Raw genomic sequence first — 27,951 nt, forward strand, 5'->3', positions numbered from 1 at the left:
AGTGTTTGGTGCTGCTGCTATGACTAAAGAGTCAACTCTGGTTGGTTTATTTTAATACAACGGGGGTGATAAGCTACTATAGCTTCATTACGGACGCCTGTAAGTGTCAAGCTTTAGCTCGGAACCTGTTCCTAGTGGTCAGGCTGTACTAGTCGATCGCAGAGCTGTTCGGTGCCCTTACGAAACAGCTTCCCCGTGCGAAGTGTACACAGGGCAAAATGAGGCTCCCGGGTCTGAGGAGGGGGACAGAACTGCTGCGGCTCTTTGGGGTAAGCTATTGTCACCAGGCATTGCGGGCTTATTACACAGCCATAGTGGGCCCTTTACATGGGCAGAGAATGTTAAAGGGAACCTGTCACCGGGATTTTGTGTATAGAGCTGAGGACATGGGTTGCTAGATGCCCGCTAGCACATCCGCAATACGCAGTCCCCATAGCTCTGTGTGCTTTTATTGTGTAAAAAAAACCGATTTGATACATATGGAAATTAACCTGAGATGAGCCCAGCACCGCCCGCATCCTCAGAATCTCCTCCTTGCTCCCCAGCGTCAGAAAGCTAGAGCGCCGTAATATCGTGATGCGCGAGCTAGCGCATGTACAGTGTCGGCATAGTGTTCCTTCCCTGTGCTGACAACCCCTTTTATCTTCTTCACCAGTATGATTTTGAACGTATCCTGTGAAATACCCTTAAACTGGATTTACATGCCCGATGTTCCTTCCCGATATTCTGCCCATGTAAGGGTACTTTCACACTTGCCTGCCGGATCCGTCGAAACGTATGCCAACTGATGGCATTTGTAAGACGGATCAGGATTCTGATCCGTCTTACAAATGCATTGAAATGCCGGATCTGTCTTTCCGGTGTCATCTGGAAAAACGGATCCGGCATTTATTTTTTTCAAATTTTTTTCAGTCTGGGCATTTTGAATGCCAGATAATACATTCCTACGGCATTCTGGCAAGTTTTCCGGATTTTTGGCCAGAGATAAAACCGTAGCATGCTGCGGTATTATCTCCGTCCTGAACAGTCAAAAAGACTGAACTGAAGACATCCTGATGCATCCTGAACGGATTGCTCTCCATTCAGAATGCATGGGGATAAAACTGATCAGTTCTTTTCCAGTATCGAGCCCCTAGAATGGAACTCTATGCCGGAAAACCAAAACACTAGTGTGAAAGTACCCTAAATGTGCTGCAGATCAGTGGACACTTCAGTCATCGTTCCCCGGCAGTAGATTGTGCCGTCTTAACAGCCTCTGCTGCCCAGGAGCAATGATTTTGTACGGGAACAAGCGATAGCAGCAGGCATTGCTCATCCTTGCAGCTCTTCACCTCCATTTAACGAGCAGCCGACTGTCGGGAAGAAACGCTTCCTTCCCGACAGTCGGCTGCTCCTCGCAGCATCTAAATGTGCCTTTAGCTTTTATGGTGAAAATGTCAGGTTTCCCCCATTCTTTTTAAGCTTGAATAGTGCAGCAGGTTAATATAGATAGCGGGATCCGTCTTTTGTGTGTAGCAGATCTGTATCTGAATAGAGCCCATTGAGTAAAATTCTCTGTTCTCTTTTATAGGTGGCCGAGTACCATACATCGTACAGAGTGTTGGGCGGATTATCAGATGAAAAGAAGGACCTCATTCACAATGGACCAGACTTAAAAGATTTTATATCTGGGGATCTGACGGATAAAAATGTATGGTCAGACTATAAAGGCAACCTGAAGCGTGAGAAGGGCGAGAGGTATGAATCTGTTTCTTCTCCTCAGTATTCCCATATAATATTGTATTTGTGTAATATTACTTATAACAGCTTGCCCAGGTTGGGTCTTCAGGATAATTCCTGTTCCTTTCCACCCTAGATGTACAGTGCAGGAGGTGTTTTGCGACCAAATGTTCTTGTTAATGGGGTTATTCCAAAATAAAACAAAAAATAATATTCACATGATATATCCCCCACCGCTCCACTGATCATGACTTGTTCTTCGGTCATGATGTATTGTACATGTGACCGCTCCAACTAGTCTCTGGCCTCAGATGCCATGTTCCGTACTTGCAGGCATCACCGCTAATACTAATGATTTCTGGTAGTGCTTGGGAGGTAAGGGATTTACCAGGTGAGTATTTTTTTTTTATTCTACCACATTTCCCTGATTCTACCTTTAAAAAAATAAAAATAAATCTGAAAACCCCTTTAATGTAGTGATTCCAAGCAAAGGATGCCCAATCTGTGGCCCTCCAGATGTTGCAAAACTACAACTCCTAGCATGCCCTGACAGCCTGCAGCTATCAGGGCATGTTGGGAATTGTAGTTTTGCAACAGCTGGAGGGCCGCAGGTTGAGCATGCCTGATCTAGCTCTTTGCAGTTCTGTGTGTGTTGGACACCAGGGAAAAGTAACTGCCCTCTCAAGCTTTCCAGTTTGCTTAAAAGGGAGTCCACTATCAGACAGCGTTCTGTATATTAGGGCATCTATAGGAAGTTCTAATGCAGAGTTCTGCGCCTAATGATATATAATTTGGGGGGACTTATTAAGATGGGCAGTGATCCACTACACCCAGTAATTGGCTGAGCGTGCAAGCCACTTCCTGTGTGTTGAACCGGGCCCAGGAAGTGGAGAAGAGTGGGGAGCGGAGCAGCTTTGGAATGGCAGCGGCGGAGGATCAGTGAGGAGAGTAATGATTATATTTTGTAACCCATGCAATCCCCTTTTAAGAAAATAATGTAATCCCCCTGGAAACCCCATTTAAGATGAATGTTTGCTGTCAAGGAATGGTAACCTTCTCGTTTACATCTAGAATCTGAAACCCTGCACTGATCTAATATTTCTGATGCATCAAAGTTTCCTACAATTATATGTAGTCTGGACAGTCCTCTATGAGCTAACCAGAGGATGTACTGATTTCCCAGTGGATTGCCGGACAGCAGTATGTAGTCTAGGCACACCGATGTAGCAGACTTTTTCAGAAGTGCGTGTCCAGAGGGGAAACACTCTCCGTGTGGGAGCGTGATTTCCTATTATGGACACTGCTCATTTAACAGGATTTACAATGCTGTGTGTCCCAGCCTGACCTTAGATACATTGCATTGTACTGATGGCATTATGTCAGTACAGTTCAGTAAATCCTAGGTCGGGCAGAGACACACAGCATTATAAATCATTATAATGCCATGCGGTCCTGTGAAATGAGCAGCGTGTTCTCCGCACTGGACAGGATCGTCTGAAACAGGCCATTCAGTTTTAGATCTGTAGGGGTTTCAGCCTCCGCGTGTAAATATAAATCATCCATCTCATTGGCAGCACATATGGACCTTGAACGCGGTGACAGGGTATGCTTCAGATTTCATGCTCTTACATCTCTGCACATTTTTTCCAAGGCATATGAATGGGGATTTCTGACACCAAACCTTACTTGTGCTATTGTTGTGGACTGCAGGTGAAATCCACAGTGAAGTAGGCCTGAGAGAACTTTTTAAGTACAATTCATCTGTTTTTCAGATTAAGGCTCCCCCCTTGGGCAAAGACTGAAATTCCGATGGGAAAAAATTATAATAAACTGAAAAACACATTAAGAAGCCTGAATCTTCACACTGTAAGTATAAGACTAGAATAAAAAAAGAAGAATTGCACCAGGGATAAGCCCCCGCTCCTGTATTACTATATATATAGGCAGATTTGCTGCTCAGGACTTCGGGAAGGCTGGGTGCAGGAGCTATAGGGCAGCACAGACTGACACCTTGCTCGCCCAAAAAACAACAGAGTAGAAGAATCTTTACTTTCTTATGGTCTTTTATGTAACGCATCAGGATATCTAAGTAATTACAGAATTATTACTTGTCTTCTTTTTCCTTAAACCCATAAATGATTGTCTTTGATGAATAGGTATGTGAAGAAGCCCGATGTCCCAACATTGGAGAGTGCTGGGGTGGTGGAGAATATGGAACTGCTACTGCAACTATCATGGTGCGTAAAAGTATAAAGCACATACCACATCTATATTTCACCTGCCACAGCCATTAGACCATGCATATCCTTCAAATTAGGGGGTTACATGCAGCCCGCAGTACTATTCTGTGCAGGTCCTGCTTGTTTGTGTCTGGTCGCTGTTCACATTCATTTTCTATACAAGAGAGAAGTGCTGCAGAGCAGGGAGGGGGAAGTATAGTACTAATCCCTTATTGTAAGACGCCCCCATATATTGGTAAAATGGTGATCTACTGACACGTGTTGCACTGTAGAGAGAAATAGATGAGGTGGAGAGGGGCCCATGCTATCCCTCTTGCAGTTCATGGGAGTAGTGAAAAACTCCACTGTTAAAGCAACTTACATAAGCATCAGTGCACATTCCTCTTCTTTCTGGAGTGCAAACAGGAGAGATCGGGACCCCCCTCCCCTATTCTCCCAATAGGTGGGAGTCCTGGAAGTGGAACCAGCACCTATCAGACATTTATGGTATATGACATATGGTGTCTGAGATGGTAATACCCCTTTAAGTTTTATTGCGGACTTTGGGATTAGTTAATTCTAACAATGTGGCGCTCGGACCATAAAAGTTTGTGCGTCTCTGCCTTAGGGCACAGTCAGACGGCTGTTAGTGTTTTGCGGTCCGAAAATTGCGGATCTGCAAAACACGGATACCGGATAGAACTGCCTATTCTTTTACTCTGTGTGCTGTCCACATCTTTTGCGGCCCCGTTGAAATTAATGGGTCTGCACGCGTTCCGCAAAATTGTGAATGAACCCTTATACTGATCTTGGTCCAGTCCATAGTAATCACATCAGTTGTTGTCTGTTTTACTTTAGTTAATGGGAGACACTTGTACCAGGGGCTGCCGCTTCTGTTCAGTGAAAACCGCTAAAAAGCCTCCACCTCTTGATCCAGATGAGCCGTACAATACAGCTAAAGCCATAGCGGATTGGGGACTGGACTACGTAGTCCTCACTTCTGTGGACAGAGATGGTATGCCCCATGTAGTGTATGTTGTACACATTCACCTTTTTAATGTACATGAATCTTCAGATTTGCTCAGTTTCCCACAAGGAACATGTGCTCTGAAGAGTTTATATGAAATTATTCTGATGTAATTTTTAGCATTATAATAACCCATACATTACTTATAACCACAGGCAGCATGGCATACCTAACTCTGAACCTATTTATATGCCGTTTGTGGACATCTACTTTCATGGAGAGCGAAACCCATAAAAACGCTAATAAGTTTAGAGTTAGATACCCATCCGTATCGAGGTCACCTTGCTGTTGGCGGATGGGCCCAGATACCTTTTGATCAAAAACTATATCTGCTATGAACCTCTGATTGTATTAGTTTGTATATAGTTTGCTGAATACCGCTATGCCTGCTGACTTTCCCTTTAACTATGTGCACCTGCGTTTTTGTACAGCCTTGCAGGATGCACTGATTAGGCTACTTTCACACTAGCGTTCAGAGCGGATCCGTCTGAGACGGATCCGCTCATATAATGCAGACGGTGGCTCCGTTCAGAACGGATCCGTCTGCAGTATATTATAAAAAAAAATTCTAAGTGTGAAAGTAGCCTGAACGGATCCGTCCAGACTTTTACATTACATCCGTCCAGACTTTTTACAAGTCAATGGGGGACGGATCCGTTTGAAGATTGAGCCATAGTGTGTCATCTTCAAACGGATCCGTCCCCATTGACTTACATTGTAAGTCTGGACGGATCCGTTTGCCTCCGCACGGTTTTTGCTCAAACTCACAATAAATGCCCCCATTCATCCTCTCCTTAATACAGTGCAGTCGTTCTGTCCCCTTTGCAGAAAAGCACCCCCAAAGCATGATGTTACCACCCCCATGCTTCACAGTAGGGATGGTGTTCTTGGGATGCAACTCATCCTTCTTTTTTCTCCAAACACGACGAGTTAGGTTTAGACCAAAAAGTTCTACTTTGGTCTCATCTGACCACATGACTTTCTCCCATTCCTCCTCTGGATCATCCAGATGGTCATTGGCAAACTTCAGACGGGCCTGGACATGTGATGACTTAAGCAGGGGAACCTTCCGTGCAATGCATGATTTGAAACCATGACGGCGTAGTGTTCTACTGACAGTGACCTTTGAAACTGTGGTCCCAGCTCTCTTCATGTCATTGACCAGCTCCTTCCTTGTAGTTCTGGGCTGATTCCTCACCTTTCTTATCATCAGGGATACCCCACAAGCTGAGATCTTGCATGGAGCCCCAGTCCGAGGGAGACTGACAGTTGTCTTTAGCCTCTTCCATTTTCTAACAATTGCTCCAACAGTTGATTTATTTTCACCAAGCTGCTTGGCAATTACACCGTAGCCCTTTCCAGCCTTGTGGAGGTCCACAATTTTGCCTCTGGTGTCTTTTGACAGCTCTTTGGTCTTGCCCATGGTAGTTGGCGTCTGACTGACTGTGGGTGGACAGGAGTCTTTAAAGAGCTCAGATAGGTGCTACTAAGTTAGATTAATGACTGGAGTAGAGGTGGACTTTTTAAAGGCACATTAACAGGTCTTTGAGAGCCAGAATTCTTGCTGTTTCTCAGGTGTTCAAATACTTATGTTCAGCAGTGCAAGACAAATAAATCCCTTAAAAATCATTCAATGCGATTTTCCTGAATTTTTTAAAAACTTCTGTCTCTCAGAATGGGAATGCACCTACAATGTGAATTTCAGACCCCTCCATGATTTCTAAGTTGGAGAACTTGCAAAATCACAGGGTGTTCAAATACTACTGTTCCTCACTGTATTCTCAGGATACGCTAGGATAGGTCATCAATAGCAGATCGGCGGTGGTCCGGCACCTGGCACCATGGGAATAAACTTTTAACAGATATGTAAGATTATTGGACAGTCATGGAAAGCTGCAAGGGTAGATTGCTTCAAGATATGCATGCCAAAATAAAATTTGAATACAAAATTACTAGATTATTGGAATTTCAACGTACATAGAATGAAAATATACCAGAGAAAGGGGGTAAAAGGTCATATGATGTTTTATGAGAGAAGCATCATCCAGTCTTGATTTAGAGCGGTTTAACATGTGCATGGCTGGAGTGCAGAGCTCCATAGCATGTGATGTGAAAATCTCCTTGCTGGCCATACACATTTTGCACAGCCGGCAGATCTTGGGACGTATTGGGAAACTGGATTTCAAAATGCCCAATTCATTGATTCTCAGGTAGCTACTACCAGAGGGGTCTGACAGCAGCTTTCCACCCTCTCCCCATTCTGGACACATGCATGCTGAGATAAACCGAGTATGCATGCGTATGGAGCGGTCAGAAGAAATGAGCATTTGGCCAACAGCCATCTAATGTGTATGTCCAGATATAGGCTGGGTTAGCTTGTGCAGCATATTTACCATGTGGTTATTGGCTTCGTTTTTTTTTTCTAGAGGTGAACATACTGCCAACCCACTACTCAAGTATTTGTAGGTTTTGTCCTTTGTTGCCTTTCTCACAACCTTTTACGTTTTTATTTGTTTTCTTGCCTAGATCTCCCAGACGGAGGAGCTGAACATTTTGCGAGAACAGTGTCTCTTTTGAAAGAGAGGTACATAAAAACATATTCATTTTTTATAATAGGATGGTAGTGCTGCCAAAATAACCGCTATCTCAATAAAGGCCAAATGAAAGTACGCTCTATCTCGGTAAAGTACAGCTTTACTAGTGATTAAAGGGGTTCTCTGGGATTTACATATTGGTGACCTATCCTCAGTATATGTCATCAATATGATATTGTCTGGAGTCCAGGTCCTGGCACCTTGCTGATAAGCTGTTTGAGGAGGCCGCAGTGGTCCCGGGAGCGCAGAGCACACAGCTGTACCTTGTTTAGCGGCTGTGTTTGGTATTGCAGCTCAGTCCCATTGAAATGAATGAGCTATGCCTTGTGACCGATGAACGTGACATCACATGGTGTAGGAAGATGCTTAAAGGGGTTGTGTCATTTCAACAAGGGGGATTTATCATGTAGAAAAAGTTAATACAAGGGACTTACTAATGTATTGTGATTATCCATATTGCCTCCTTTGCTGGCTGAATTATTTTTTCCATTGCATTATACACAGCTTGTTTCCATGGTTATGACCACCCTGCAGTCCAGCAATGGTGGCCATGCGTGCACACTATAGGAAAAAGTGCCAGCCTCTCTGGTGGCCGGGACCGTGGGAGCTCACATACTGTAGCTCAGTGCTTTTTCCTATAGTGTGCAAGCACGGCCACCGCTGATGGATTGCAGGGTGGTCGTAACCATGGAAAAAGGTAGTGTATAATGTAATGGAAAAATCGAGCCAGCAAAGGAGGGGTCCCTGGGAGTCCTGAGGATAGGTCGTCAACATGTAAATCCTGGAGAACCTCTTTAACGTTATCTGTCTAGCATCTTTGAAAAATATAGAGTGTTTAATAGTTTTGGCTTTTTTCAGTTTCCTTTCAAGAGTGTAGAAAAATCTGACAGCATACAGTACCTGGTGCTCTTGTTTTTAGTATTGCTGCCAGTGGTCATCTGATTCCCAGTCCCCCCTTTGTGTTATGTAAAATGACAAAAGATTGGGGGCGTGGCCGGAAGCTGGTATGAGCGGACGCATGTAGAGGAGCTCCGGACCCAAATCCCTAACTTCTACTTTATCCTGACACTTATCTGCCGCAAAAATTACCTCCAGATCGAGCAGGAGGTCGGGAAAGACCCGCAACGTAAACATGTCCCGGAACAGAGCGCAGTCTGCTGCAGACCGGCTCCGAGAGTTTGCCCGCGTGAAAGACCAAGATGGCGCAGGCACACGCTCTTCAACATTAGAAGGGGCAATGGAGGATCCTGCGCATGTGGAAGAGGAACATACAACCGCCGAACCATCTTTTAAGCAGGTCACTGAGCAGCTACTGCAAGCAATAGCTACCTGCCGCACGTCAATGGTGGGTAAGGTGGAGGAAGTGAAGGTGGACATAGGCCTACTCCGCCACGACATGCAGGCTATACGGGATCGCGTGAAAGAGACTGAGAACAGGATCTCTGAAGTGGAAGACCGCTTGCAGCCAATTCCCACGAAAATACAGGAGCTGGAGCAGAAGTTCAACTTTTGGCAACAAAAATGTGACGATTACGAGAATCGCACACGTCACAATAACTTGCAGATAATCTGAATGCCTGAAAAAGCAGAGGGCAATAATCCGTGCAAGTTCGTCACTACTTGGCTGCGCAACTCCTTCCCAGAGGCGACTTTCTCAGCAGGGTTTATTATAGAGCGCGCACATCGCGTACCCGCCAAACCCCTTCCACCGGGGACCCCACGAGCCCCCTGCTTGCAAGACTCCTGAACTCTATGGACAGGGATCATGTGCTACAGATGGCGCGTACCAAGTGGGAGCTCAAGTACGAGAACAGTAACATCATGATATTCCCGGATTTTTCATCTGAACTGCAGAAACGAAGGGCAAAGCAGGAGGCTGCGAGAGAAGAATCTGCCCTATTCCATGGTGTACCCGGCCCGTTTAAGAGTAGTGGATGGGGACGTGAGTCGGTTCTTTAACAACCCTGAAGAGGCCACTGACTGGCTGGATGGAAGAGGAAGAAACGCAAGAGCTCCAAGATAAAGTTAAAGGGGTTCTGCACTTTCATTTAACTGATGATCTATCCTCTGGATAGATCATCAGCTTCTGATCAGCTGTTTGAGAAGGCAGCGGCGCTCCAGCAGCGCCGCGGCCTTCTCACTGTTTCCCGCCGGGCCGCCTGCCCACTGACGTCACGACTTGTATCAACTAGAGTGGGCACGGCTAAGCTCTGTTCACTTGAATGGAGCTTAGCCGCGCCCACTCTAGTTGATACAAGTCGTGACGTCAGTGGGCGGGCGGCCCGGCGGTAAACAGTGAGAAGGCCGCGGCGCTGCTGGAGCGCCGCTGCCTTCTCAAACAGCTGATCGGCGGAGGTCCCGGGTGTCGGACCCCGGCCGATCAGATGCTGATGATCTATCCAGAGGATAGATCATCAGTTAAATGAAAGTGCAGAACCACTTTAAGTTTTGTTGACGGCATGACAAGAGGACCCGGGGACTTGAACCTGTGACCAGCGGTAACATTTTAAATGACTAAGTACTCAAACCTTTTGGAAGCTCGGTTGATTTCAGTCCTTGTTATATTCATCCTCCTATATGAATATCTGTATATGATCATAGTCAGATAGGGACAGAGAAATGTGATAGGAGAAGAGTGGGATGGATAGGGTTATAGCTTCACATGATAAGGAGGTTGTCAAGTGCAAGCTGAGAACTCCGGATGGGCATGGAGTTCCCCGCTGGCCTAGTTATCCGGGACCTGTACCGGCTCCCCGTTAGAAGTTAGGGATTGAGTTCCTGGTTTAGTTACAGTTTACCTTCATATCAGTTACAAGATCTATAGTGCTACTGGTAAATTACCATATGCACACCCCGTTTAATTGAAGTGCCACCTAACAAACGTGGTATTTTGTCTTTATGTGCCGAAAGTGCTGTGTATGGTCCGCGGTTACATCATGCGGGCACTCACAGTTTATGTCAGGGAGAGCCTGACAGTTCAATCGTTATTTGTTCTGTGCTGTATCAATCATGAAGTAGTGTTGGGGGAGGGACAAGAGGTAAATGAGGTCCTTAACGTCAAATTAACATGTCAGAATTGCGTATAATGTCCTGGAATGTCAGAGGATTGGGAACTGCAAGGAAACGCACCATGGTATTTTCGGCTGTCAGGAGTTTCAATCCACATATTCTCTGCCTGCAAGAAACCCACTTGACAGCCGAAAATACAAGGCGGATACAAAAGCCCTGGGCACAATGGGAACAACATTCATGCTATACGAATCTGTCCAGGGGAGTGTCTCTAATGGTGCATAAGTCCCTTAGATGGGAACTGGAAAAGTGTCAGATAGACTCGGCGGGGAGATATGTGTTTGTAGCGGCGTATATTAATTGTACATTGTATGTTATTCTTGGTATATACGTCCCACCGCCTTTTTCCTTGCAGGTGATACAACAGGCTGTGAGTTTCGCAGCCTCCTATCCGTCAGCTCGTATAGTGGGTCTTGGAGATCTCAATATGACTCTTGACAGGGAACTGGATAGACACCATCAGGCAGAGGCTGCTGATAATCGACTTAATCAGGGCTCGACAAATCCCAGGTCGCCATGGCGACTAGGAATTTTGTCCTGGCGCCTGGGTATTTGCCCCTGCTTGAAAATAGGCCCAGCGCACCAGCAGCCGGGCGCAGCCACTGGAGAGGTAGGACCGCGAGGAGCAAAATGAAACTTTTATTTTTATTTTTTTAATCACGTGCGCCCAGGCTCGGACTGCCATCCTGCCAGGACCCCTCAGCTTTCGGCTCCATCGTGGTTTGGCCGCTCTCTCTCGCCGTCTAGCGGTCGCAGCGTGCTTAAGTCGCCGTGCGTCATCTCCAGGGCAGTTGAAAATGGCGAAGTCCGGCCGGTACTTATGTGATAACTGTCCAGCAGACATCGGAGCCCGTGTCCCGGTGAGAGAGCCTCGGCGGGGGAAGATTAGTCAGTGCAGGGGAGGCAGAGCGGGAGCACAGGTAGCGGCGCTGCACTCGCTGACAAGTGGAGGGAAGACAATCAGCCCATCATCATTCCTCCTGCTGTATACAGCAGGGGACATGATCGGGCAGCGCAGCATCCCAAGGGCACCAAGTGCTGCCAGGTCCCTGCACTGCCTGCTCTGCGGCGGTAAATGATGCGCTCTGCACTTATCTGCCAGGCTCAAAGTTTGTAATGTCTGCCTGCTACGGCCATGAACCCAGCGGGGAGCTGCATACCTGCTGCCGTCATTAGGCCGGAGCTCCTGCTAGCCACAACTGGTGGCCATTCCTGCACCATCCCTGCAGTAACCAGGCGGCCATTTCTTAGTTCTATCCCTTTCTAGGAAAGCTGGGTGACAGCCTGTATACCACACAGAAAGCCGGGTGGCAGCTCCTAGGAGAGCTGTGTGGTATACAGGCTGTCTGTCACCCAACATTTAGATACGTTATCATATGATTTACCCATTCAGGAGTCTTGGAAAGCCGGGTTGCAGCTCCTATGAGAACTAAGACTACTGAATGGCCAAATCATCTGATGACTTCTCTATATGTTCCCACACTGAGATATGTTCTCCTCAGGAAAGCTGGGTGACAGGCTGTATACCACACAGTTCTCCAGGAAAGCTGGGTGACAGGCTGTATACCACACAGGTCTCCAGGAAAGCTGGGTGACAGGCTGTATACCACACAGGTCTCCTAGGAGCTGCCATAAGACTCCTGAATGGCTAAATCCTCTGATAACTTCTCTATATGTTCCCGTAGTGAGATATGTTCTCCTCAGGACTAGGAGACCAGGAAAGCTTGGTGACAATCCATGAGAGAGCTTGAAGGCCCCCCTCAGTATTCCTCGGGTAATTCCAATGGAAATATTTTCCACAGAGGATTACCTGTTGTGGATTTTTATCAAACTCTACATGTAGCGTGTGGAATTCAGCCACGATCAGTTACACATGGTAAAATCCTATATTACCACGGTGCGGATTTGAAATGTGCACAGTACGTTCATTTCCGTGTGGATTTTATGAAGTGTGAGGATTTTTGGTAAAATCTTATCCATTTTGCTGGTGTTTGCTGCAATACGCTGTGGATTTCATAGCTGCAGTTCTATGAGATGAATGAGCCCGGACCAAACATCCTGGGGAAGGGATCTCCGTTCTGTCAGCTGCAGCGCAGGGATTATACACACAGTGACGTCACAGCGCAGGGATTATACACACAGTGACGTCACAGCGCAGGGATTATACACACAGTGACGTCACAGCGCAGGGATTATACACACAGTGACGTCGCAGTACACTGATAATAAACAATGCCCATGTTGTTTGGTTCTAGACTTCTTTATATGTTAATTTAAGAGGTGTTATTTTTGTCGCTGAAAATAAGGCTTTATAAGGTAAAAAAAAAACGGCTCCTAACTTTTTTTAGCTGGCTCCTAGATTCCAAGGAAATTTGTCAAGCCCTGGACTTAATAATAAGATGCCCCTTGCAGCACTTTTGGAGGAGGTGGGATGGTTGGATATGTGGCGCCTTAAATATCCTGACGTCAGGCAATACTCATGTCATTCATGGCAACTCACATATGTGTTCTTTAGCGTACAATATAGAATATGGGTCTAGGGGTATATCCGATCATACGCCAGTGCAACTAAAGCTGATGCTAGGTGGGGGTGTGATCAGACGCTCAACACGGATTAATCCTTTTTGGTTGACCCTGTTCGGACCGTCTGATCGCTTTCCCGATCAATTGGCGGTTTTTCTGGAGGGTCATGAAGAAGAAGCGGATAGTACGTTGTTGTGGGAAACTATGAAGGCATACCTTAGAGGCTGCCTGCGATCCACTATATCGTATATTAAAAAATCAGCGGCTAGACAGGAGGAGGGATTAGCGGCAGAATGTTCTAGACTAGAAGCAGCATATATAGCCGATATAAATAGAGAGTCTTGGCTAACAGGGAGGCAATACCTAGCCTTACTTAAAGAAAAAGCTCAAAGGAAAATGTTTTTTGCCAAACAAACGTATTTTGAAATGGGCAATCAATCTAGCAAGCTTCTGGCCCACATTGTTAAACAAAACCAGACCTCCCCCGCCGTACTGCGAGTCAAAGCACTAGATGGACAGATACTGTCTGACCCGGGAACTATAGCAAGTAGATTTCAAGAGTATTATATGGATCTGTAGGAGTCCAAAGTAAACTATGAGATAGATGATGTCATGCAATATCTTGAGGATTTGGAGTTCCCTACTTTGACGCAGGAGGCGGCGGAGGGTCTGGAAGCCCCAGTAACTGTTTTGGAGTTGCAGGAATCCATAGCACAGTTGGCTAGGGGGAAAGCTCCCGGTCCTGACGGACTTCCCCTGGAAGTGTATATTAAATATGCGGCTCGCATCAACCTGCTTCTGCTACGTATGTATGGAGACGCATTTAGAAATAGATGCTTCCCACCGTCATTATATGATGCAACTATAGTTGTGCTGTTGAAACAAGGCAAGGATGCGGAGGAGTGTGGATCATATCGCCCGATATCCTTATTAAACATTGACTATAAGATCATAGCAAAGATTTTGGCCATGCGCCTTGGTAAAGTAGCCAACACTTTGGTGCACCCGGATCAATCCGGGTTTTTGCCAGGCAGGTCCACTACTGACAACATTAGGAGGGTGCAAGTGGTGACCCAGATAGGACTCCAGAGTCAGGAGAAATGGGCCTTAACGTCTTTGGACACAGCAAAGGCATTTCACTCTGTTGAATGGCCCTATTTATTCCAGGTTCTTAAAAAATTTGGTTTCGGCCCTAACTTTATACAGTGGGTGGAAATGCTGTACAAACACCCCAGGGCGGATATATTAGTGAATGGGATGCTGTCAGATAGTTTCAGGTTGGGACGTGGGACTAGGCAAGGGTGTCCTCTGTCACCATTGCTGTTCGCTTTGGCTATAGAACCACTGGCTATGCGAATCAGGGCGGACTCACAGTTCCATGGAATCCAAATAGGGGAGTAGGAAGATAGGGTAGGTCTATACGCTGATGATATGGTGCTCTTCATGTCACAGACAGAATCCACACTCCCTAGAGCGATTACTATAATAGAATTATTCGGCCAGTTCTCCGGATTAAGGATAAACTGGTCCAAATCGACCCTGTGTCCATTGTATCAGCTGGAAGATACTTTCACCCGAGGAGAGCTACCCATTGTGACTAGTTATAAATATCTAGGTATATACATAACAAAGGATGTCACGTCCCTTCATACCCTGAATATTCAGCCACTCATAACATATTGTAAAGAAAAATGTAGGGTGTGGCAGGGATTACCTTTGTCAGTGTCAGGAAGGATAAATCTGATAAAACTGATCATATTGCCGAAGTGTCTGTATGTCCTGCAACATGCTCCATACTTAGTACCAAAAGCATTTTTTCAGAAACTTACCTCCTTGCTTTCACCTTTCATCTGGGGTGCAAATAGGCCCAAGCTGTCGATGGTGAACCTAACTCGCTTTAAAAAAGAAGGGGGCATGTCTTTGCCTGACATTTACTTATACTACCTAGCGGGGCAACTGAGGAATATTAAGTCATGGTTATATCCGGGAGGTTCTCTCTATAGACAGGAGAAACAGCTCGCCGATTACCTGGGCCTCACTAACCTATGGCCGGTTCTGGAGCAACCTAAACTGTTCCCACGTAAGCTGTTACCAATTCATAGAGTGGCAGTCCAAGTTTGGACAGCTTGCAAGCGGCTACATAATGTGGAGGCGGATCTATTGGAAACCCCGATTTGGGATAACCCCATGTTCCCCGATCTGATGACACTGCGGGACAGAACATTCTGGAAGGAACATGGGGTTATCACGTTGGGAAACCTATACAGTAATAACGTTTTCAATGATTATGAATCCATGAGTCGCAGATATGGACTCCCGAGACAGGCATTTTATAGATTCCTACAATTGAGGCATGCCCTGCAGACACACTACCGAGATACCCCAATCCTTTTGTCCTCATTTCCAATGATTGGTGTTATACGCTCTCAAGGACCGCGTGGCTTCATATCAGCACTATATACCCACCTTCTAGATGTCAAACTGAAAGGTACCCCGATGTTAGCATTAAATAAATGGAAAGCTATGATTCCTGATTTATCTAATGAAGATGAGGAGGACATGCTGGAATCCCCCACACTAGTGTCACCAGCCATAAATACCAAGTTTATTCAAGTGTGTATAATACATCAAAGTTACCTAACCCCGCTCAGATTACATAGGATGGGCAGGCGTACTCATTCTGATGCCACAGATGCACGTCAGAGGGCGCTGACTTCTGACACCTTGTTTGGGTGTGTCCAGTTATACAAACATTTTGGGGTGAGGTAATAGATCTACTTTCAGATCTCTTGGAAAGCACAGTTCCATTACACCCGAAGACTTGTCTCTTTGGAATATGGGATGAAACTGTGTATTGTCATCATACTAGGATATTTTTGAGAGAAACATTGTTTTTAGCGCAAAAGGCAATAGCCATGAGATGGATGGGTGATAGGGCACCTACCTTAGCGCAATGGAAACAACTGGTCAACACTGTTATACCATATGAGAACATAGTACTGTATATAAGAACAGAGGCTGCACCCCCAAATTCCAAAAGGTGTGGGGGGCATAGTGTGCGTCTCCCAGAACTGCTTATTCAGTCCAAAGGCTGACCGAAGCTTTAAGAGCAGAACAAGTTTGACAGTCGTAAAGCTTGATAGGTGGGAAACAGAGGGTCTTTGTGAAAAAGACAGGCCACGAGTTGTGAGTAACTTTTAGAGTGTTTTACTCGCTAATACGAGTACCTCTTGTCTGGACAGAAAACGCAAACATGTAGATACAGCACAGGTGTTTACCGTTTTATTTATTATGCAATCTGTACGCATTTATTAGAACTTGCTGATGTATAATGTGTCATAGATTATGTACAATGATTGTCATTACACTTGGCTTTGTGTGTTCAATAAAGCGAATTTAAAAAAAATTGACAAAAGGTTCTCTGACTACTTGAGGCACAGTGTGCTTTAGTATTCTCAGGCACAGTATTCTCAGCCCACTCCTCCTCCGCTCTTTATAGACTACTCTGGGAGGCTGTAATCTGGTCCTTTAGTGAGCTGATAGCCAGCTTGTCTCTTGAGACAGCAAATTTTAGCTTGGCATGGGCATTTTTCTCTGATAAGATATATTCCAAAGTTTCTTCTGTTCACCTGTACTCCTTGATTTATGCAGAGTTGAATAGTTAGTGGCAATTTAATAGTTATTGCCAAGTCATACACAAAAACATTTGTTAATCACTTGACATTGATCATACATACATAAAAAATATTGTTAGTGCCATCATTCATCTAGCATTCACATAAAATGTAATCTGCTACAGGTGAACCTGTATTCACAAATGGCTGCATATGTACAATGACTGTACTTAAAGGGGTTGTCCCATGAAAACTATTCTACAGTTTTTAAACCAGCACCTGGATCTGAATACTTTTGCCTCCGGTATCTTCACAGTTAGGCTCCACCCAGGGGAACCTGCCGTCGGCTCATTCTCCCATGCTGTAGCGCTGGCCAATCACAGCGCTCAGCTCATAGCCTGAGAGAGAGCTGAGCGCTGTGATTGGCCAGCGCTGCAGCATGGGTGAAGGAGGCGCCAGCAGGTTCCCCTGGGTGGAGCCTAACTGTAAAGATACCGGAGGCAATTACGGGAGAACGGAGCGGCGCCCAGGTATACCAGTAAGTGCAGGGGGATCCCTGGGCGCCGCTCTACATGCCTGTATAGTTACTTTAGAAGTTTAATTCTGGTGAAAGGTCAAGTAAATGTCAATCACATACTTGTAATGTTCTTTCCTACCACCTGTTGTCTGTTTGCTGCTATGTGTTAACTGATCTGTAGGTTCCATTTACATGCAACTGTTCCAATAGAAGGCTGCACCATTGCAACAACTGCCAAAAAGTGTGTATTTGAAGGCATTTTTGTTGCATTGTGCAGTTTTGGCCAAACAGCAATGAAACTTGCAGGTAAATGTCACAATTGCAGAATTTAAACAGACTATCAAAAACTGTTATTGCTGCAAGAAAAAACGTCTGTACATTTGATGTGCGCTGTGCGGAAATGTACCTTTAGTGACTTCTTAATCATAACAGTTGGATGTTTCCCAAGTTCATAGCCAGCAGCAACACACAGATCACATATTCCCAATTTTAAATTCAAAGGCTTGTCCCACGAAAAATATTCTACATTTTTCAAACCAGCACCTGGATCTGATGGAATTGCATGTAGTTAAAAATGTAATATAGCTGCTGACTTATCTACTGAAAACTGTATAGCGCCACCTAATGTTTGCTCTTTTTTAAAAAGTTTTGTCCGCTCACGGAGATGGAAGCACAAGCTCAGTTCCATCCTTCAGCTGCCTCTAGTTGCAGCAGAAAGGACATGTCCCCAGAAAATGGACATGCGCCCTGAGCTGTCAGCTTGATAGAAATCTAGCAGAGCAATGAATGAGGAGATCTCTGGATCCATGTGAGGTGCAGGGCTGGTTTTAGCTTTGTTAGATAGAGACTCTCATGTACTATATGATTTTATTTTTAACATCATTTATGGGATAACCCCTTTAATATTGCGGTGTTATTATTTGTTTCACACGTTATACTTTTTAGTGTATATCTTTTTCCTTCAGTGCTAGTCTTTTCTATGTTTTGGCATACCTACATGATAAAATTCATTTAACCCTTTTTTGCCCTCAGGAATTCCAAAATCCTTATTGAATGTCTAACGTCAGATTTCCGTGGTGATAAGAAAGCTGTAGAAACCATCGTCCGTTCCAGACCTGACGTTTATGCCCATAATGTGGAGACTGTTCCAGCTCTGCAAAGGTATTATTATGATTTTTTTACTGTACTCACATTAGACCTTTTTATTATTTGTAAGCTTTCCACTAGCATGGGCTGCTTTATCTAAAAGGGTGTCTGCAATTATATATAAAATCCTGATAGGGTTTGTCGAGGACCAACATATTGATGACTATGAATAGGATAGGTCATCAGCTCAGTGCGAGTCCGACACCCAGCAGTCCCACCTATCCGCTGTCAGAGGAAGGGTATAGAGCCAGAACACCACATGTGCCATATGCTGGGTAGTGGCCATTCTCCGGTACTGCAGCAGTGCGGCTGTGTTCTTGGGGTCATTGTCTTTATGGAAGGTAAACCGTCTGCCCAGTCTGAGGTCCACAGCACTCTGGGTCAGGTTTTCATTAAGCATATCTCTGTACTTTGCTCCATTCATCTTTCCCTCTACTCTGACCAGTCTCCCTGTCCCAGGCGTTGAAAAATACTCCCACAGCATAATGCTGCCACCACCATGCCTCCCTGTAGGGTTGGTATTGGGCAGTGCCTGGAATACTCCCAACATGACTCTTAGAATTGAGGCCAAACAGTTCAATCTTAGTTTCATCAGACCAGAGAATCTTGTTTTTCACAGTCTGATAGTCAATTAGTTGCTTTTTTGCAAACTTCAGACGGGCTTTTATGTGTTTTGTACAGATGAGAGGCTTCTTTCTGGCCACTTTGTCATAAAGCTGCACATTGGTGAAGTGCTGCAGTGATGGTGGACCTTCTGGAAGTTTTTCCCATCAGCAGACAGAATCTTTAGAGCACAGCCAGAGTGACCATTAGATTAGGCCCTATTAATGTGGTGGGGTGGCCAGCTTTAGGAAGAGTCCTGGTTGTTCCAGACGTCTTAGGCTACTTTCACACTGGCGTTTTGGTTTCCGTTTGTGAGATCCGTTCAGGGCTCTCACAAGCGGTCCAAACGGATCAGTTTGGCCCTAATGCATTCTGAATGGAAAAGGATCCGCTCAGAATGCATCAGTTTGCCTCCGTTCCGTCTCCATTGCGCTTTGACGAAACTGATCCATCCTGGCACACAATGTAAGTCAACGAGGACGGATCTGTTTTCTATGGCACAATAGAAAACGGATCCGTCTTTGCTATGTTAAAGATAATACATCTGAACGGATGCAGACGTTTGTATTATCTGAACGGATCCGTCTGTGCAGATCCATGACGGATCCGCACCAAACGCAAGTGTGAAAGTAGCCTTACATTTAAGGATTATAGAGGCCACTGTGCTGTTGGAAATTTTCAGTACAGCTGAAATGTTTTTGTACCCTTCTCCAGATCTGTTCCTCCACACAATCCTGTCTCTGATCTCTACAGGCAGTTCTTTCCTCCTAATGGCTTGGTTTTTGCTCTGATATGCATTGTCAGCTGTGAGACCTTGTAGACAGAGGTAGGGATCGACCAATTATCGGTTTTACCGATATTATCGGCCGATATTCAGGATTTTGAACGTTATCGGTATCTTTTTTGCCGATATACCGATAACGTCTGGGGAACAAGGACCGCGCTGCTGACAGCGCTCTCCCTGTTTCCGCAGCAGCACAGGGGAGAAGGAAGCAGTGCCCCCCCCCCCCCCCCCCCCCGTGCCACTGCTGCCGCTACCACCAATGACAGGAGGGAGGACAAGAGAAGGGGAGGGGCTGTGGCCACTGCGCCACCAATGAAGATACCTCTCTCATTAATTCATATACAGGAGGCAGGAGCTGGCTGCAGAATCACATAGCCGGCTCCTGACTTCTATGACAAGTAGCTGCGATCTGCGGTAGTTAACCCCTCAGGTGCCGCGGATCGCAGCTAACGCTCATAGATGTAGGGAGCCGGCTATGTGATTCTGCAGCCAGCTCCCGCCTCCTGTATATGAATGAATGAGAGAGGCATCTTTATTGGTGGCGCAGTGCGCCCCCCAGTATTAATCATTGGGGGTGCAGTGCGCCCCCAAGCCCCTCCAGTATTAATCATTAGTGGTGCAGTGCGCCCCCTTCAACCCCAGTATTAATCATTGGTGGTGCAGTACCCCACCCCCAAGCTCCCCCAGTATTAATCATTGGTGGTGCAGTGCACCCCCCAAGCTCCCCCAGTATTAAATCATTGGTGGCGCAGTGCGCCCCCCCCCCCCCTCAACCCCAGTATTGATCATTGGTGGTGCAGTGCGCCGCCACCCCCACAGTATTACTCATTGGTGGTGCAGTGCGCCCCTCCCCCCCAAGCTCCCCCAGTATTAATCATTGGTGGTGCAGTGCGCCGCCCCCCCCCCCCCCCCCCCCCCAGTATTAATCATTGGTGGTGCAGTGCGCCCCCCAGTATTAATCATTGGTGGCAGTGGCCACAGGGTCCCCTCTCCCCTCCTCCTCAGTGGAAGTTCTGATCAGAGCCCCAGCAGTGTAATCCTGGGGCTCCGATTGGTTACCATGGCAGCCAGAACGCTACTGAAGCCCTGGCTGCCATGGTAAGCTCCCTGCTGCTGTGTGCACTATGCACAGGGCATCAGGGAGAGTGTGAGGTCCTATTCATAGAGATCTATCAGGGTGAATAGGACAAGGGTTCTAGTCCCTAAGGGGGCCAATAACAAAAAAACACACCAAAATATTAATTATAAATGAAAAAGAAAGATTTACAAGAAAAAAACTTACACGTTAACAGTAAACATATTCATTTTCAGCAGATTTGTGTAGGAAATTTGTATTTTTATTATTTTTTTATGAAAATTCACTGAATATCGGTATAAATTATCGGCTATCTGCCTGAAAGTTCATAGATTATCGGTCCAAAAAATCAATATCGGTCGACCCCTAGACACAGGTGTATCGTTCCAAATTTTGTCCAGTCAACTGATATTACTACAGATGTCCATGCAACATTTTTAGTTTTTCCTTTTTAATACATTTGCTAAATATTTCTAAAGTTCTGCTCTTGCGTTCTCATTATGGGGTATTGAGTAGAATGATGGGGGGGAATTTTATTTTTTAATTGTAGCACAAGGCCGCAATATAACAAAATGTGAAAAAAGTTAAAGGGTCTGACTTTCTGAATGCATTGTATATAAATATATACTATGGATAGATAGAATTCATATAGTATATTAGCAAGTTGTATTAATTCATCTGCAACACATTTTGAAAATGGTTATCCAAGGCTTATAATACCCCCCCCCCCATATGCCCGGGCCCTTCACACAGATAGTACTTACCTCACTCCTCGGCACCCGCTGATGCATCTCCCAGTTGAGCGGATGAAAACATCCGGCAGTGTGAGGAGGCAGCCAGTAGCAGGCTGCGATGGGAACTAACCTCCCTAGCGTCACCCGCGATCCTAGGGAGGCTCCTTCTCGCCGAGGCCTGCTATTGGCTGCCCCCCCATAACCCCCACTCCACCCTGAGATGCAGCCGCGCCGGCATCAGAAGCAACGCATGTGCCAGGGAGCAAGGTAAGTACTATCTGTGTGAGGGGCCGGGCATATGGGGGGCATTATAGGCCTTGGATAACCCCTTTAACCATTAATTGGCCAGCCCCTTTAAAATGGAAAATGTGGTAAGAAAATGAATGACCCTGATAAGTGTGTGTACAGGATGCGGTGATGCATTTATACACTATGTCCGTGCTCTGGTAGTTGTTTGTCATCTAGTTACCTAAAAGCCAAGCCCCAGCAGTGACATTTCAATATATTTGTAGGCAAGTCCGTGACCCTCGTGCAAACTTTGAGCAATCTATTAGTGTCCTAAAACATGCTAAAGATGTGCGGCCGGACATTATCACTAAAACATCCATCATGCTGGGTTTAGGAGAGTCGGATGAACAAGTCTATGACACCATGACAGGTGAGTGACTAGTATGTGTCCTCCCACTGGACATGTGTTGGGAATAAGCATGGAGCTGATTACGTGTGTTTGGTAACTTCTTAACAGCCTTACGTGAAGCAGAAGTCGACTGTCTGACCCTTGGACAGTACATGCAGCCAACAAAGCGTCATCTTAAGGTAAGGGGACCTTCCCAGAATGCAGTGGGATTTTACACATATAGCAGATGGAAACTCTTCATCTCAGGAGTGTTTCTGAGGCTTCTATAAGGGAACTTTCACAATTGCGGCAGAGGATTCCGGCAGACAGTTCCGTCGCTGGAACTGCCTGCCTGATCTGGCAATCCGGATGCAAACTAATGCTATTCTCAGACGGATCCGGATGCGGATCCGTCTGACAAATGCATTGCAATACCAGATCCGTCTTTCTGATTGTCATCTGGAAAAACATATCTGGTATCTATCTTTTTTACATTTTTTAAAGTTCTGCGCATGCACAGAATGCAAAACCGGATCCATTTTTCCAAAACACTTGGGGCTGGATTCGGCATTAATGCATTTCAATGGAAAATAATGCCGGATCTGGCATTCTGGCAAGTGTTTAGGACATTTGGCCGAAGAGAAAAGAGGGATTAAACTGATGCATCCTGAACAGAATGCTCTCCATTCAGAATGCATTAGGATAAGGCCTCATGCACACGACCGTTGTTGTGTCCCGTGTCCGTTGTTCCGTTTTCTGTAATTTTCTGCGGACCCATTGACTTTAAATGGATCCGTGGAAAACTCTGCTAATGCACAGTTTGTCGTCTGTGATCCGTGTTTCCAGTCCATGAAAAAAATATGACCTGTCCTATTTTTTTCATGGACAACGGTTTGCAGACCCATTCAAGTCAATGGGTCCGTGAAAAAATGCGGAGGCACACAAGATTGTCGTCCGCGTCCGTTTTTTTCCTATCATTTGCATGGTAAACTAAACGTAATTTTTTTTTTTTTTTACTTTCCTTTATGTTTGGAGATCCTCCAAAAATAAAGGAAGACACGCGGAAACAAAAACGGATCACGGAACGGAACCCCTTTTTGCGGACCGCAAAAAAAATACTGTCGTGTGCATGAGGCCTAAAACTGATCTGTAAAAACGCTACATATTACATGACCATTTTATGGGTCTTCTGCAGGTTGAAGAATATGTCACACCTGAAAAGTTTAAGCACTGGGAGAAAATGGGCAACGAGCTAGGATTCCTGTACACGGCCAGTGGTCCTCTGGTCCGATCATCCTACAAAGCCGGTATGCTGTGTTATTATTATTTATTTTCTTAGATTTTACTTCCTTAATTGTTTTATTGGACATACTACCTAACATAAATTTAAGTTTTGTATTTGCGCCATCTGTCTTTAAGAAAATGGTCAGTATTGAAGGGGTTGTCAGTTTTGGACAATCCCTCTTTGTTAAACAGGTCCCCCGACCACAGTTTAAATCATAGGATGTACCACTGCGAAGGTCACAGTGATGAGCTATGATCTGCAGGTGAAATTAGCACTAACGGGATCATTTACTAAGCTGAAAAACGCCTAAATTATCTGCGACTTCGGCCCGTTCACACCAGGTCTAAAATTGTGGGTGTGGCAGGAAGGAGGCGGGCGGGACAGCAGGCCGCTGTTATTTATCATTTTCTACGCCTAAATGGTGTAGAAAATGGTCTAAATGTAAGACAGATATATTAAGACCAGCGTCTAAAACGCCGGTCTTAATAAATGTGCCCCTAAGTGTTCATTTCTCATACAGTGCCACCACAGGAGGAATTAAAGAGATATGTGAAGGTGTGTGAAGATATTCCCTATCCACAGGAACAGTGACCCAGTACCCCGTGGAGGCCCCCAAAATGAGCAGAACGGCCGGTTGGATATGCACGCTGCCGCTCCCTTCATTTCTTTGGGAGTTCGGAGATAGCAGAGCGCTGTTCTCGGTTATATCCAAAACTCCCATAGAAATGAATTCAGAAGGCTACTCTGTTCACTACAGGGGGCTCTACATGGTAGTGGTTCCCCTTTTTAGTGATGATTAGGAGTCCCAGTGATCGGAAGGACGTCCACCGATCTAATAACTGTGAAAAGGGGATAACTTCACACAAACTGAATACCCCACTCCACCCAATGACTGGTTTTAGTGGTGACATTCCGCTTGTGGCCACATCACCGGTGAAGCCAGTCATTGGCTGGAGCTGGACATGTGGCCATGCCCAGAGCCAGCTGCATATAAACAGTGTGCGGACCATAAGATAGAGAAAGCGGAGGACTGGAGTGACGTGGAGTAGTTAAGTAGGAATCGTCCGTTTCAGAGGGCAGGCTGCAGGCACTTGTTAAAAAAAATGATATTGCCTGAAAACCCCTGTAAGTATTACAGTAGATGGTGCCAGTTGACATGAAGGACAGGCTATATCCTCTAGCGCAGTAGACAGTGGGGGAGATTTGCACAGAAAACTAGTGTACATGCCTTGCTTCACATTAATTATGTGGTTTAGACACATTTGACAAACCTCACTAGACAAGGGAGCAAAGGAATTTTGTCTTGTATTAAAAGAGGTATGGACTCGCAGGACAGGAATGTAATATTACCACTATATAAAGCGTTGGTGCGGCCTCAAATGGAATACGCAGTTCAGTTCTGGGCACCAGTCCTTAAAAAGTGTGCCCTGGAGTTAGAAAAAGTACAGAGGAGAGCGACTAAACTGATAAGGGATATTGAGGGTCTTAGTTATGAACAAAGATTAAATGTTTAGCCTTGAAAAAAAGACCTCTAAGGGGGGACATGATTAACCTTTACAAATATATAAATGGGCCATACAAAAAATATCAAGGGAAGCTATTCTGTGTTGAATACCCAGTCCCTACACCTGAAGAAAAAAAGATTCAGTCATAAGAGGCGACAAGCATTCTTTACAGTAAGGGCTGTGAATCTCTGAAATAAACTGCCGGAGGAGCTGGTCACAGCGAATACAGTAGAGGGCTTCAAAAAAGGTTTAGATGACTTTACTTCAAAATAACATTGATGAAATCAATGTATAATAATCATGTTCTTCGCACCCTTTCCTTTTGGCCAAAGGCCTTTTTAAAAAGAGGATGGACATTGATCCAGGGATTTTTTTTTCCGTGGATCGATATAGCAGGATTACAGGTTGGACTCAATGGACTTTTGTCTTTTTCCAACCTTAACAACTATGTAAGATGTACCAACTTTATTATACAGAATGGCATGTCTTTTGCCTGTCTGATCTAACCTTATGCTGTCTACATATTAGGCTAAAAACCGAAGGCTACTCTCTCTCTGACCGATTTCATAGTTTTATTTTGGTCACTGAATATAAAAGTATGAGCTTATGAAAGTAAATCGTTTGGAGTCACTACAAAAATACATAAAAAGTCCTGTGGAAAAGACTCATTTACTGAATTATCAGGCCTAGCAGTTACTGGTTTGAGGGCTGCAGTTCGTAAATCCTCATAATGGCACTTCTTGCCCATATTCATAGGCACATTTTGGGCCTCATTTATCAAAATTGTGTAACCAAAAATCTTTGGCTTCTCACCCATAGCCAATCACAGTGCAGCTTACATTTTTCCAGGGCAGTTTTAGAATAGAAAGCTGCATTGTGATGGTTTACTGTGGACAAAAAGAGCAGATTACGGAATATCACATAACCCTTATTGTGTCTTTTTTTTTTTCATATTAGGTGAATTCTTCTTGAAGAATCTGGTAGAGAAGAGGAAAAGAAAGGCCATATAAAGAAGAGCATGGCAGTGGTATATGGACTTACTTACTAGTAGAAAGCCATGTCATGCCATGTGGTATATTAGGTGATCGGTGTCGTCGCCATGGGGTATTACTGAAAGTTGTCCATTGCTTCAGGCTGTAAAAAAAACCTTTAGATTTGAACAAGTTTTTCACCATGAAAAAGTTGCAAATTTTGGCATACTGCATTATGGTGCAAAAATTTGCAGCTTTTTGTGATTTTACTCCATTCCTGCAACTTTTATAAAGTCACCAAAAAGGCACTAGTGGCTTCGTGTAAAATAAAATGGAGTAACATCTGTAGACAAAGGGGTTATTCCTATCTAGGACATTTATTTTATATGGATAGCAGCAGGACCCCTACCTATCTCCAGAACAGGCCACCCTCCATTTAATGCCATAGGAGTACTGAAAATGGCAGAGTGCTGGCATGGCATCTTTCAGAAGTCCCATAGTTGAAGGCAGAGGTGGCACCACCTGCGTGGCCTGCTCCCCATATACCGCTATGGGCTTCTGAAAATAGCCAAGCATGCACGCTCAGCCAGTTTTTAGAAGTCCTATAGCAATAAATGGAGAGGACACTGGCAAGTGTGGTGTGCTTTGCCCCTATCTGACAGCTATGGCACAGCCTATCAATATGCCATGTAGGTTACAGATGGGACAACCCCTTTAAGGGAATTTATCATTCTCCTCCCCATGACAGTTTTCTGGCGTAAAAAGTCACAAACCCTGTGTTTACAACTTTTTAAATGCTACATGCGATGAAAACAGAAAGCTACGACAGCTAGGAGGCTACCATAGATTTCAGGCTGGTGTGTAGCCTGTAGCATGATGAGCCCTGCGCCACAGCAAAAAATAGGCCCATTCTCCAGCTGCACAGGGGAAATCAAAACTGGCAAAGAAAATGCTGGTTTTGATAAATGTTCCCCTGTGTGCGACGTTGGATAAATCTTGTGAAAATCACATCAGCACAGTCACAAACCTAAAAAAAATCCCCTCACAATAAATTGCCTTCTTAAGGCCCCTTTCACACAAGCGAGCTTTCTGCGCGGGTGCAATGCGAACGCATTGCACCCGCACTGAATCCGGACACATTCATTTCAATGGGGCTGTGCACATGAGCGTTGTTTTTCACGCATCACTTGTGCGTTGCGTGAAAATCGTAGCATGTTCTATATTCTGCGTTTTTCACTGAGGGTTACTAAGAGATGTTGTTTGTAAACCTTCAGTTTTTTTTATCATGCGTGTGAAAAACGCTTCAATCCATTGCACCCGTGTGAAAAAAAACTGAATACAATCGCAGACAAAACTGACTGAACTTGCTTGCGAAATTGCGCATTTTTTACTGAATGCATCCAGACCTAATCCGTCACGTTCATCTGCAAGGGGCCTGATTGTTAATTTTGCACTTTAAAAGTAGAAAATGCAATGAGGAGGAAACCCACAGGTGGAGCCGCACGCTTGAAAACTCGCTCACACAAGGAGTGGAGTCGTCGCTGCCATCAACCAGTCAGGTCAAATCTACTACTTTGCAAGATGCGCTGGAACACAGAAATGAGAACGGTGACTGAACGCCTCGGCGGCTGCTCCTCTGTCTGCACTCGTTTTCATACACAGGGACGATGTGCATTTCTAGCTTCTATCCAACTTCAGTCTCCATCTACAATTCTATCTTTTGGGCTGAAAATCTAGAATTTCAGTGAGGTCATATACTGTACAGACCGATTCCCTTTTCCAACCCACTTGAAGTATTGGATTCCATCATTTAGTATTTAAATTTTCTTGCATATATTTAAGAACATTCACCACAGATATTCTTGACTATTTAATAAACTTTGATCCCTTTAATAATTAATTGAGAGGATTTTCTTTTTCATATTAAAATTTTAGGAGACCAAAACTGTA

At 45.0% G+C, this 27,951-nt stretch overlaps 1 protein-coding gene across 3 annotated transcripts; it reads left to right on the forward strand.

Moving 5' to 3' along the window:
• The first annotated feature begins 53 nt into the window (after positions 1 to 53).
• On the forward strand, positions 54 to 27,894 carry LIAS (lipoic acid synthetase). 3 transcript variants are annotated; one of them, XM_044298404.1, is made up of 12 exons: positions 54 to 269; positions 1,571 to 1,737; positions 3,492 to 3,585; positions 3,876 to 3,956; positions 4,797 to 4,953; positions 7,492 to 7,549; positions 18,315 to 18,443; positions 22,137 to 22,282; positions 22,370 to 22,440; positions 23,436 to 23,547; positions 25,988 to 26,057; positions 27,467 to 27,894. In XM_044298404.1, exons 1-11 carry the CDS (start codon positions 219 to 221, stop codon positions 26,038 to 26,040), a joined length of 1,119 nt encoding a protein of 372 aa, XP_044154339.1. In that variant the 5' UTR covers positions 54 to 218; the 3' UTR covers positions 26,041 to 26,057; positions 27,467 to 27,894. The 3 variants fall into 3 exon arrangements, with proteins under 3 accessions (XP_044154339.1, XP_044154331.1, XP_044154322.1); XM_044298396.1 differs by having other exon boundaries at positions 55 to 269; positions 27,464 to 27,894; XM_044298387.1 differs by lacking the exon at positions 27,467 to 27,894 and having other exon boundaries at positions 59 to 269; positions 25,988 to 26,887.
• The last annotated feature ends 57 nt before the right edge of the window (positions 27,895 to 27,951 follow it).

Source organism: Bufo gargarizans, chromosome 1 (genome assembly GCF_014858855.1).
Source record: "Bufo gargarizans isolate SCDJY-AF-19 chromosome 1, ASM1485885v1, whole genome shotgun sequence".
NCBI lineage: Eukaryota > Metazoa > Chordata > Amphibia > Anura > Bufonidae > Bufo > Bufo gargarizans.